The sequence below is a fragment of the Scyliorhinus canicula genome, chromosome 3, assembly GCF_902713615.1.
Source record: "Scyliorhinus canicula chromosome 3, sScyCan1.1, whole genome shotgun sequence".
Taxonomy (NCBI): domain Eukaryota; kingdom Metazoa; phylum Chordata; class Chondrichthyes; order Carcharhiniformes; family Scyliorhinidae; genus Scyliorhinus; species Scyliorhinus canicula.
The window spans coordinates 19,231,125-19,244,878 of record NC_052148.1 but is presented as its reverse complement, the minus strand read 5'-3'; the positions used below and the strand labels follow the sequence as shown (position 1 = coordinate 19,244,878).

Genomic DNA, 13,754 nt, shown 5'->3' with positions numbered 1-13,754 from the left:
TACCCACATCCCATGGCAGAATATATTAAAACACACACTTCACTATAAAAACACACTCTCAATGAAAAAAGCCCATTAAATATATTTAAATCCTTTCAAGTTCTTAATCTCTTGTAGAAAAAAATATTGTATTCATAACCCCACAAAGACAGTTAATCCCTAAATGAGATCTTGAAGATGTCAATGGAGCTATAATTTACAGCCCCCACCCCCATACCCCTACCACTTCCAACCATGGTAATGATAGATGCTTGAAGCAGGTAAGCAGTGATAATGCTATAATGATATGTTTCATAAATTTATAAGTTCATATGTGAGCAGAATTAGGCCATTTGGCCCATCAAATCTGCTCCGCCAATCTATCTTGGCTGATATGTTCCTCATCTGCTACCTACAATATTACAGACCAAGAGCTGGATTGCGAAATTGGCCAGGGCATCTCCTCCCTCGGACACATGACCTCAGAGCAGGAGTGGGCAATTTAGCCTCCCAAGCCTAACACCCTCAATGTGATCATGACTGGTCCCATCTTCGCCTCAATTCCATCGTCCTGCCCATTCTCCATTTCAGAGCTATGTCAACTAACAGCTATTGAAACTGGAAGCACCATTTCTTTCACCACAGAGACAGAAGCATGCCATTTTTTTTATTTAAAGGGAAGGGTATTTAAATAACTTCACAATTTGACATTTCCCCAGACCTTATCTGCCTTTTACAAGAAGTTACATTTGCTCTAAAAAGTCACACATTGCAGGATAAGGACCCTGCTCCAGTGAGAATAGGATCTATTGAAAATGGGTGTGGGACCTGCGGATCTGGGTTCCTTGTGCCATTTTAGATTAGGTGTGGAGTCTCCACGACTCCACAAAACTGAGGCCATTGTGTAGGGATATTAGCCAGACCCCAGGTAAGGATAGCATGTGTCCATCCTTGTGAACCTGTTGAGCTTTTACTACAATCTGACAAACAGGGGCCTTGTAATCCAAGGGGGTGGGGGGGGGGGTGGACTAGGGGGTGAGTACACTCCCTACACACCTCCATGGTGCTGAGGGGGGTCCTTCAGGGGAGGTGGGGTTTGGAGGCCTTGGACTGGACCGGAGGAGCTCAGGGTGGAGTCTTTCCTGGGATCGGGGTTGTTTGGCACTTCTCATCTGTAGCATCGAAAACCATTAAATTATATTGTAGCATGTCAAATTTCAGTTCAACGTCTTTTCTCTGATGTGTTGGAAGCCTTTGACATCTCTCCTAACATGTCAAGTTCAGTGATTTGTCAGAAGAAGGTGAAAGTGTTCTCTCTGTAACCTTAAAACATTTAAACTCTCTGTCAGCATGTCAATATCTGTGATCTGTCAGATGAAGGTAAAAGTGTTCCCTTTAATGGAAACATTCGAAGTGCTTGCTTGCCAGTTAATTCCATTCCCATTTAACTTTTTAAAGTCTCTGGCCATGCTTAGAAGCCTAAAAGCTTTAAACTGCATTGTTTACATTCAACTTCATGGTCCAATGCCTTTTAAAAGCCTCTTGATTGACAGGTCCAGGCAAATTCTAAGGACGGATTACCGTTGTTTGTTTTAAAAGCTAGCCGAGGTTCATTAACTCTGATGTGCTTCCTCTTTTGAGTGGATGCTCTTTCCAACTGCAGTTTTTTATAAAGGGACTGTTTCTTTGCTCTGAGGAGCTTCTTAGAAAGGGCAGGTGCGGGAGTGTGCCCAATGTCACATTTCCAACTCAGGAACAAGACATGGGGAACATTTACATAGGATGGCATAGGGTACATGGCACAGGAACAGGACATTCGGCCCAACTAGTCCCTGCTAGTTTATGCTTAAAAGAGCACTCATAGCTGCAGGGATGAAACAGAGAGAGGACAAAGTTTGGAGGAGTGTGGAAGTCTGGATGAGAGAAAGGGCGGTCCTGTCAGGCAAATGCTGAGATGGCAAATTTGTGCAATCTTAACCTTTCACTTTCCCATCTCCTGCCTCTTCACACAGATTTTTTCTTTTGACATTATATTTATGCTTTTATCGAAGGAACGAGTTGAACTAATCGTTGCTTCTTGTACACGTCAGTCACAGTGAGAGCTAAGGTTTGACCTTTTCAGTTCTAATTTGCTTTTCACGCTTCACACTGTCAGCTCAACTTAGTGCACATCAGTGTACTGATGCGGGTACAGAGCAAAGGCAAGAGAGACCTCACATTGTCATTTGGTAAACAAAATGCAAAGAAGCCAAAATGCAACACAGAATGCAATGAGAACTGAGCGCTTAAGGTTGGAGTGCTACCTTAAAGGGGGCAAATGCTATCAATGTCCATGTGTGTGGGGTTGAATCATGGAATGGAAACTATGAAGCGGGAGGCCACTCAGCCCATCTTATCAATGGTGGCTCTTTGCGGAATTATCTCAGCTAGCACAACTCGGCCCTCTCCTTTTCCCTTAAACTAGCAAAGTTTTCCTTCAGCTAGGTGGAATCGGGAGGCTACATACTTCCCAACAAAAAACAAGTATCTAAATGGGATAGAGAAACAGAGAGATCTGTGCTACGTTAATCACTCAAAGCAGTAACGCAGATTAATAAGGTTATTTAACAGAAAGGAAACAACCGGGGTTCACTTCAAGATGGACAGATTCGAAAAGCACAGAAATTATGTTAAACCTGCCTGAAACCTTGATCCCAAAAGAGAAAATGTTGGAACAGAGTTCCGAACATTCACAATTCCCCGAGTAAAATACTTTGCCTCAACCCCATTTTAAATGGATGACCCACTATTTTAAACAGTGACCCTGGTTCTAGAGTCTCCCACAAGAGGAACCACCTTCTCCACATCCACCCATTCAAGACTGCTCAGGATCTTTTTCAATCAAGTTGCCTCTTACTCTTCTAAACTCCCGCGTACACAAGCCCAGCCTCTCCAGCCCTTCCTCATAAGACAACCCACCCATTCCAGGTGTTGGTTTAGTAAACCTTCTCTGAACTGCTTCCAATGTCTTTGCAACCTTCCTTAAATAAGGTGACCAATACTGTGCACAGTATTCCAAATGCGGTCTCGCTAATGCTCTGTACAACTGAAGCATAACTTCCCAACTTTTGTATTTGATTTTCCTCGCAATAGATGGTAAAAATGTGTTAACTTTTCTAAATACTCGCTGTAGCTGCATATCTGCATGAATCACCTTTTGTGATTCAAGCACCAGGACACCCAGATCCCTCTGCATGTCACAGCTCTGAAATCTCTCATCATTTGGATAATAAGATTCTTTTTTATTCTTCCAGCCAAAATGGACAATTTCACATTTCCCCACATTATACTCCCTTTGGAACTCACTTAATCTCTCTACGGGCAAAACTTTCTGTCCTTCTGGCAGCATATTTCTTACTAATGAGAGGCGGCCTGCCATTGGCTGGTGTTGGGATCTTCTGCTTTTGCCGCTGTCAATTGGATCTCCCATTAAGTCCACCCGTCGCCATGGGGAAACCCATGGCGGGGACGGGTCATTGCCAGGACCGGAAAGCACCACAGGCATGAACAGCCGCAAGATCTCACCGTATGGGCGCCATTCAGCTACTGTGTCACACCCAGAGCGGACTCAATTGCAACGGGTGAATTGCTCACAAGCCCCAAATCGGGCTCCACGCTGAGAGCCAGGCCAATCATGAATCACCCCGACTCGCTTCCACCAGTACAATCTGGATCTCGCCCTCGCTGGGCAAGATCCAAATCTGAATATTTAAAAGAGCCGAATAACTCATTTACATACCCGGATGCCAGATTCACCCAGTGCCCGGGACTCACGAACCAAACCTGGGAAACCTCGCCAGGTTGCCATTTAGTGCTGATCCATACAAACATGGACCTGGTGTAAGGGTACCTGGGACGTCTCCCAAGCCATTGGAATCCCCAGAATGGTCGTGGACAGAGCAAGATATCACCCTAGCACCTGGACACATTGGCTCTGCCCGCCAGGAACCCTGCTAGGGCCACCCTGATACTGTCATGGTGCCCAGGGGGCACTGCCAGAGTGCCAGGCTAGCAGCATCATGGTGACCAGGTGACAGGTTGGCACTGCCAGGGGTCAGGCCCAGAGGGGCCTTGCCAAACAGAGGGGGACTAAGGGGGCTTTACGGGAACCACCCCAAGATTAGGGGTTGAGGGAGGAGGTCAAAAGAGTGGGGTGGGGGGCTGAAAAGTAAGGGGAGAGATCGGGGCTGCTGAATCGTGATACTTGAATTTAATAAAAAAGTCTGGAATTAAAAAGTCTAATGTTGACCATGAAACTATTGTCGATTGTCGGAAAAACCCATCTGGTTCACTAATGCCCTTTAGGGAAGGAAATCTGCCGTCCTGACCTGGTCTGGCCTACATGTGATACCAGACCCACAGCAATGTGGTTGAGTCTTAACTGCCCCTCAAGTGCCGTTGGATAGCAGGATACTTCTCGCCACTGCAACCTCTGAGCAATAACCCTCTAAATGTGCCGTTCAGCGGACTTTAAATTGAGTCCGCTGAATCGCGTCCCACATATTTTATGTCCTCTTCACAACTTACTTTCCTACCTATCTTTGTGTATCAGCAAATTTGACAACCATCTTATCAACCCCTTCATCCAAGTCATTGATATGAATTGTAAATAGTAGAGCTCCCAGCACTGATCCCTGCGCCACACCACTCGTTATGTCTTGCCCATCTGAGTAAAACCCATTTCTGCCTGCCCTCTGCTGCCTGTTAGTCAGCCAATCTCCATGCCAATATGAAAGCAGAAAGCGCTGGAAATGGCGACTAGGTGCTTTTCACAGTAACTTCAGTGCAATGTAAGCCTACTTGTGACAATAAAGATTGTTATTATTTTTTCTTGTTCGACTTTCTTTTTGTTTCGGCTGGATAGAATTGAACAGCTTGCTCAACCTTTGCAGAGGTCAGTTAAGAGTGAACCACATTGGGCCCATGACCCTCTGACTCTAAGGCTTCAGATTATCTCGCATCGCTATGGCAACTCAGCCAGACTGTCGCTCTGTTTGTGAGTAGCTCCCTAGAAAGGGACTTGTTCAAACTGCCCTCAATTGTCAGCGAGCTGTTCAAAGGGGATAGAATTAATGAGATGAGCAAAAAAAATAAAAAAAATGATAATTTCAACTCACTTCAGAAATTTCATCAAAGTTCCTCGGAGCTCAGCTGAATACTGATAAATTGGATTACAGGTGAATTTTTTGGGGGGGAAACACAACTGAAGAACCATGCACATTAATCATCAAGATTTGAATTTAATTTCCCACAGGATATGTGGTAAAGTGAAAACTAATTTAAAAGTGTTTCTTTGAGAATTTTATTTTTGGGGGAGGTGTTATCAGATAGCTTGTGAACTGTTCAACTGTAATGAAGTAAATGCATTTGCTCTAATTGATATCTGATTTCTCCTGGCCTTGAATTGCTGCCAACTAATTTTTTCAATGGTGGAAATTCCAATGTACTTTGCAGTAGTGTCCAACTAACGACCAATCAACATCCCATTGGATTTGAATGTTTTGTGTAAGTAAGTTTCAAGGCCAAGCCCAAGTAGTGACTAGTCGCTGTGCTGGTTCTGAGGGAGGTGTCTTTTACAAGTCCAGTTTGTGCTCTGCCTGTGGGTGTGTGGGTAATGGTGGGAGAGAGAGGGTCAGCCTGGCTCACCAACACTTTTCCATGGCTTTGTCCACACCCAGGTAGCCCGAGAGAGTGGATATGTGGAATCTTCCTGCAAACAGTTGTCACATCAGCGATGGTGGGGGGGGGGGGGGGGGGGGGGGGTGTGTGTGGGGGGGGGGGGGGGGGGAGGCTGTACTAGATGCAGGGGGTAATATTGCTATTTTATTCCATGTTGTGAAGGTTGTTTGGTGTTTCTTTTTTTTAAATAAATTTAGAGTGCCTAATTCATTTATTCCAATTGAGGGGCAACTTAGCGTGGCCAATCCACTTCCCCTGCACATCTTTATAATAATCTTTATTGCCACAAGTAGGCTTACATTAACACTGCAATGAAGTTACTGTGGAAAGCCTTTTGCATTCTTTGGGCTGTGGGGGACGAATCTTTGGTCTGTGGGGGCGAAACCCACGCAAACACAGGGAGAATGTGCAACCTCCACACGGGCAGTGACCCAGAGCTGGGATCGAACCTGGGACCTTGGCGTCGTGAGGCAGCAATGCTAACACCTACGCCACCGTGCTGCCCATTGTTTGGTGTTTCAGGGGGAGATCTGGATGCTTGTCTGGTTGAACATAAACCATCTATTCTTAACTCATAACAATATACATATACAAGGTACTGGCTTGGATGCTGTCTCTGTGTTGGCTCCTTCTCGACTCTTCTCTGCTTCCAGCAGTGATGGGCAATCTAGGCTGGTGAGAGGGCTGTGAGTGGCCCTGCTTCATCTCAGTGGGCTACAAGATTGAAATCGGGCATGTCCACGAATGATAACCCCATGAATAAGATTGAATACATTTAATACACACTAAGTATTTCTGATTGAATACATTCATATATTGATAGAACTGTCAATTTCAAATGGTAGAAAATAAGAAAAATTTACACTTTGGAGGCAAAGGGAGTGCACGGCTTTTACAGTCAATGTGAGCAATCATCATGCACCTCACTTCACGCACCTCACTTCACGCACCTCACTTCACTTGTCCTTGCTTTACGTGGGTCTCACTTCAGTCATACTGCCAGGAAAATCACTACATGGGTGCAAATCAGCAGAATGTGGCAACTCTGCGTCAACAAAAGAGCCCTGATGGGCAGTGTGTAGCCCTGGGGTCCCAGTTTGCCCAACACTGGCATACAGACTCCCATCATGTGATTCTCCACATCAGACTGTGGGCAAAACTGTTCTCCAGTCGCTAAATAATCCTTGCTGTGCCGCAAACCTTTGTCTGACTTGCTGTCCCTGTCTATGCTAAGCTAGACCATTGCAGTCAAGGTTGAGGTTGGGATGATTCAGGGCAATACAGTGGTGCAGTGGTTAGCAATCCTGCCTCAGGGTGTCGAGGTCTCGGGTTCAAACCCGGCCCCGGGTCACTGTCCGTGTGGAGTTTGCACATTCTCCCTGTGTCTGCGAGAGTCTCACTCCCACAACCCAGAGATGTGCAGGGTAGGTGGATTGGCCATACTAAATAGCCTCTTAATTGGAAAAGAAAATAATTGGGCACATTAAATTTTTAAAAAGAGGTAGGAATGCCTCAGTGGTCTTCAGTACTTCTGGGAGAAAGGAAGGTGAGGAAAAAGGTCAACCAGGTTTCCTACTCCTCAGTGCAGTCCCGTGAGCTCAGAAGGATTGTGGGAGGCATGCCAGCATTAGACCAGGCCACAGTCAGTTTGCTTGTGTCTAGGTTCAAACACAAGGGTTGTAAGTACACTATGTATAGTAGCTGGCCCCTTTAATGGTGTGTACAACGGAAGGGTCATATGACCCAATCGACCAATGGGAATGAGCGCAGTGATCTTGGTGCAGAGCACGGATGTTTGCAGCCAGTCACGAGAATGAAGACATTGATTATAGTTCTCTGTTTGTAGTTGGGAATTCTGAATAAACCGGTCATTGTTCTTTAGCTGATTTGTGGTTGCCCATTATTGCATTTACTGTGATGATAGGTGGACTATCATCTGTATATGATTATGAGTAAGTCATCATCATCTGCGTGTGTATTCTAAGTTATATGTTTTACTGTTGTAGTTCTAGCATCTGGCCAGCTGGTGGAGTGAGTATGCAGGCACGTGACCAGGATGCACCATGTGTTCCTTCAGAAGGTGCTTGTTAGGAGTTGATAGCAGTCACATATTAGAGTAGCTCTGTAGTATCTTAGTGTAAGTTAGTGTTAGACAACTATTTCCAACTGTATTCATCTTACACATTTTTGTTATTCATTGGCGTGGTGTTGGTAATTAATTGATAACTTACATTACACTATCGGATCAACCTATCATCTTAAATGCCTCATATCGATCACCCGGGCCTTTCTGAAACAAGTGAATACATGCCAAGCTTTTGCAATTTAATCCTTTAAAACTTGGTATAATTCTGGTAAATCCAAGATTTCTTCAACTCTAGCGCCAATATATCCTTCCTGAGTTATGGTGCCCACCGTTGAATGTAATGATCCAGATTGGTTCTGAAGCCGAGATGTGGCGAGGATGATGGGTTTAGATGCCGGGGTCTGTATAGCAGGCCTTCTTGTTCATAGATCATAGATCATAGAATTTACAGTGCCGAAGGAGGCCATTCGGCCCATCTCGTCTGCACCGGCCTTTGGAAAGAGCACCCTACCTAAGCACACACCCTATCCCCATAACCCAGCAACCCCACCCAACCTTTTTGGACAATAAGGGGCAATTTAGCATGGCCAATCCATCTAACCTGCACATCTTTGGACTGTGGGAGTAAACCGGAGCACCCGGAGGAAACCCACACAGAAATAAGCAAGATAAAAGCAACAGCAACTTCACAATTCTACATTCATTCATTCATTCTTTGTTTCTTTTTCTTTTTGAACCCAGTGGACTGATGACCAATTTGCCTCGCACATCCAGGATTTCCAGGGTTTACAGACACAGCGGCAACTAAAGGAGAACCTGTACAATAAAATAATTGAGTACTTTGACAAGGGCAAGGTAAGACCTGCCAATTTGCACCACACTCTTTCCGCCAGCTCTGGGCACCTGGTGTCCCTGGCTATGATTGTCTCCAGTCGCTGATTAAAGAAAGACAAAGAAATTTGCATTTCAACAGCACCTTTCGCAATCTCAAAAAAAACCAAAGTGCTGCACAGCCAATGAAATATTGTCCTTGTTGTAATGTAGGAAATGTGGCAGCAAATTTGTGCACGGCAAGCTGCCATAAACAGCAAAGAGATCATGACCACAAAATCCACTTTGGTGATACAGTCAGAGGGATAAATCTTGGTCGGAACGTCAGAGAGAACTCCCCTGTTTTGATTCACAGTAAACTAATGTGGGTAGATTTCCTCTCTCATGTATTTTGTAAAATGCCCTCTTTTATTTGGCTCTGAATCAGAAAAGAAGGTGCCAGCACAAAAACTCACCGTTCCCACTGCCTAAGATGCATGCCTTGGCATTAACACTGTTTATCCACCGGAAGTAACGGGGCCGGTTTAGCTCAGTTGCCTGGACAACTGGTTTGTAATGCAGAGCAAGGCCAGCAGCACAGGTTCAATTCCCCTCAGAATTAGGCTGAGGTAAGACCTGCTCTCTCACCTTTGCCTCTTGCCTTGAGCTTTGGTGATCCTCGGGTTAAATCACCACCAGTCAGCTCTCCCCATCAAAGGGGAAAGCAGCCTATGGTCACCTGGGACTATGGCGACTTTTAATGGACAATATAACCAGTATGGCAAAACATACACAAAGAAGGGGAGACATATGTTCCATAGAATCCCTACTGTGCAGAAGGAGGCCATCCGGCCCTTCAAGTCTTCACTAAACCTCTGAAAGAGCACCCTACCTCGGCCCACTCCCCTGCCCTATCCCTGTAACTCTACCTAACCTTTGGACTCTATGGGTCAATTTTTAGCATGAGCAATCCACCTAACCTGCACCTCTTTGGACTGTGGGAAGAAACCGGATCACCCGGAGGAAACCCACGCAGACACGGGGAAAATGTGCAAACTCCACACAGTCAGTCAGAGAATGTGCAAACTCCTCAGTCAGTCATCCAAGGCCAGAATTCAACCCGGGCCCCTGGCGCTGTGAGGCAGCTGTTGGGACTTTAAAAAAAATTACATGCAGTTATCAACAGTGGATGGAGGCAAGGTAAGATTTTGTCTCAAAAGAAATGGTCCGAACATGATCTTTACTCTAAGAGTTCCATATTCTAGCCATTAAAAGGCTATAATTAGGTTTGTGATATCTCCTTGGAGGCATTTGAAAAGCCATAGCTAAATATAGGTTCAAGGTGCATGAGGTTATTCAGAAGCAGGGGAATAAATTGGCTTTTTTGTGGACGTTTAAAACTAGTAAGAGGATTAACGTAATAGTGCCTCAACAAATGACACCCTACTTGAATGCAAAAAAGACAAACTTTCCCTCCTCCTCAACCTGCCTTCAGCCATTGACACAGTTAACTACACCATCCTTCAGTGCCTCTCCACTGTTGTCCAGCTGTGTGGGAATGCTCTCAGCTGATACCATTCATATCTATCTAATCGTAGCCAGGGAGTCATCCTTTAAGATCCTGGGGGTCACCATCACCAACAGTCTGTCCTGGTCCACTCACATTGATGCAACAGTCAAGAAAGCCCAACAACGACTCTACTTCCTATGGAAGCTAAAGAAATTTGGCATATCTGCATTGACTCTCACAAACTTCTACAGATGTGTGATAGAGAGCATCCTATCCGGCTGCATCACAGCCTGGCATGGCAACTGTTCGGCCCAAGATCGCAAGAAACTGCAGAGTGTGGTGAACTCAGCCCAACGCATCACACAAGCTTGCCACCCCCACATTGATTCTGTCTCCACCTCCCGCTGCCTCAGGAAGGCAGACAGCATTGTCAGAGACCCTTCTCACCCAGGCTTTGCCTTCTTCCAGACCCTTCCATCAGGCAGAAGGTACAGAAGTCTGAAGACTCGCACATCCAGACATAGGAACAGTTTCTTCCCCACAGCTACAAGACTCCTCAATGACTTCCCCTCGGACTGATCTGTTCCCTGTAAGAGCTCTGCTCACGACACCCTATGCTGCTCTTTGTTTGGACCCTTGTTCCGCACTGCAACCAATCACTGTTTGTCGATGTACCATTTGTCAATGTTCTCTGTTGATTATTCTTTTGACTACTATGTACATACTGTGTACATCCCCTCGGCCGCAGAAAAAATACTTTTCACTGTACTTCGGTACATGTGACGATAAATCAAATCAAATCAAACCTGCCATGGCTTCTCGTCCTGCTCCCGCACAGTTATCTCTGGTATCCCTCAAAAATCAACCCCTCCACAAGGGGAGGAAGCAGAACAAATCAAGCCTCAGGGCCAGGCTTTGTCCTCTTGTGTTTTGCCTATTATCATGGAATTGTAGAAGCACACAGGTCAGGAGACCATTCTGTCCATCGTGCAAGTTCTGCCTCTCTGAATGAATGATTCAGTTAGTTCCGCTCTTTTCCCAATGTCCTGTGATTTCTTTTTACCTTGTCTGTTATCTAAATACCTTTCTGGTCAATTTTATCAAGTACTCAACATTTTGAAAAAAAAATAGATGATCTGGTGATGGTAACATTGCAGTTTGCTGGAGCTTGCTACGCCCAGATTGTCTACCATGTTTCATACATTACAACAGTGACTATGCTTCAAAAACATAACTAATTCACTGTAACGTGTTTGAGATGCCATGAAGGGTGCTATATAAATGCAGGTCTTCCTTTTGTTTAAAGTTATTGTTGAAACTGCTTCCATTACACTTTTAAGCCAGTGCGCCCCTGAGCGCAACAACTTGCCGCGTAAAAAAAAAACTCCCCTCCTCTGGGACGGGATTCTCCCAGCCCTGCGCCGGGCCGGAGAATCCCCGCGAATGGGCCCCGAAGCTGGCACGCGATTCTCTGCAGTGTGGAGAATTGGTGCCGGCGTGGTTGGCGGGGCGCCGGACGCAGGCCGCTCTGTGCGGCCGGCCCGCTGATTCTCTGGCACGGATGGGCCGAGCGGTCGGAGGAAAAGAGCCGAGTCCCACCAGCGCCGTTCTAGCCTGCTCTGGGCCGGCGGGAACTCGGCATGTTAGGGTTGGGTGGTGGCCTTTTGGGGGGGAGCTTCTGAGGGTCCGACCTCGGGGGGGGGGGGGGGGGGGGGGCCTCCGATGTGGCCTGGCCCGCGATTGGGACCCACCGATCGGCGGGCCGGCCTCTGTGGCTGTGGGCCTCCTTTCCTACGCGCCAGCCCCTGTAGCCCTGCGCATGTTGCGTCGCGGCCGGCGTGTTGATTGAAGGAGGCCACTACACATGCGCGTGTTGGCGCCGGCGCCACTGTGCATGTCCTCGTTGGCACCGGCGCAACTGCGCATGCGCAGATCCCGCAGCGCACAGTTCGCGCTGGGATCTGTGGCTGGAGCGGCGCAAACCGTTCCAGCGCCATGCGGGGCCAAAATTAGATGTGGGAGCGGCCCGTTCACGCCGTCGTAAAACACGACGGCGTTTAAAAGAGCGTGGACACTCTGCCGCAGGATTGGAGAATCCCGCCCCTGGTTCTTTTACTGTTGAACTTAAATCTACATTTTCCCCTCCGATTCGCTTGGTGACTGAAACAGTTTCTCCTCCTTGACATGATCGATACCCTGCATAATTTTGAAAGCCCTCCATTAAGTTAACATTTTCTGCTCTTAAGAGAGAATAACATCTGCTTTCCTATCCTCTCCACATAGGACTGAACGTCTTCACAAAATGTAAATCGGGCCTGTCAGCCTTTTTCCTGCTTCTAAAAACACGTTTTGATTAGAGAGTCCCCATGCGCTCAGACGCAGTGCCTAGATAAATTAGATGGATCCTTTCAGAGCTGTGTGCTCCCCAGCTACCTGGTGGTCACTCGCCACATACCCTCTTCGTATTTTCTGGCACTGAATCCTCCCTATCAGATTTTGCACCCCATTGTGAACAGGCCCCTTGGCTGATGTAACCCAGCATTTGGCTGGTAGTTCTTTCTGCCTGATGATAATAACTTCAATAGGAATTAGACAGAGGAGGAAGAGAAAAGTCAGCCTTCACGCCGTGTTACAATGTCAGAGCAGCCCATTCTTAAATGTTTTATAGCCTGTTTATTCCAATTTAATAAAGCATGACAAGCGATTAAATCAAATATTTCTAAACTGTCTCAAAGACTATGTTTCCCCGATTTAGTTAATTAATTATTAGAGTGGTGTGGCTTTTCTGAAGATTGAAGATGTGTTCGTTCTTCATGGTAATTACATTGAGCTTTATTGAATTACTACATGTCAATGATTTAGTCGGTACCGAGAACATATAAAAAGGGAAACATACATTTCTATAATGGTTTTTCAAGGCCACTGACATCTCAAATGGCTTTACAGCTTTTGATGTTCACTGTTGTAATGTGCAGAAGATTAATGCAGAGAAATGTGAAATTATACATTTTGTGGGAAGATTGAGGAGAGAAGATATAAGCAAAATGATATAAAATCCAAGAATTAGCCAGGCACATGGGCGGCACGGTACCACAATGGTTAACACTGTTACTTCACAGTGCCAGGGACCTGGGTTCGATTCCTGGCTTGGGTCACTGCGCGGAGTCTGCACGCTTTCGCCATATCTGCGTGGGTTTCCTGCGGGAGCTCCCACAAGTCCAGGGAAGACGTGCTGTTAGGTAATTTGGACATTCTGAATTCTCCCTCAGTGCACCCAAACAGGCGCCAGAATGTGGCGACGAAGGGATTTTCACAGTAACTTTGCAGCTTTATTGTCAGCTTACTTGTGACAATAATAAAGATGATGATGGTGATTATTATTATTTTCCATCCAACTGAACTCCCCCCACCACTCTATTTTACAATGAAGCAGAGCTGCGTTTCTGGACAATATTTGTCACTAAAGCAGATATTAAGAGAGGTGGCCTAAAGTGCGGACAAAGAACTCGGGTTTAAGAAGCAGCTTAAAGGAAGAGAGTGGCCGGGAGGCAGAGAACTTTAGGGAGGAACTTCCAGACCTTCGGACCTGGACAGCTGAAGCCACAGCACCCAATTCTTGGGAAGTTAAATTCAGCAAGGTGCAAGAGGCGA

General features: G+C 46.1%; 1 protein-coding gene across 1 annotated transcript in view; it reads left to right on the top strand.

The window, feature by feature from the left end:
• The window catches only part of LOC119963845 (dedicator of cytokinesis protein 2-like), a 1,353,280-nt gene that overhangs the window by 1,228,189 nt on the left and 111,337 nt on the right, over positions 1–13,754 (top strand). The window contains 1 exon segment of the mRNA XM_038793193.1: positions 8,525–8,638. Within this exon segment, the coding sequence (XP_038649121.1) occupies positions 8,525–8,638 (114 nt within the window).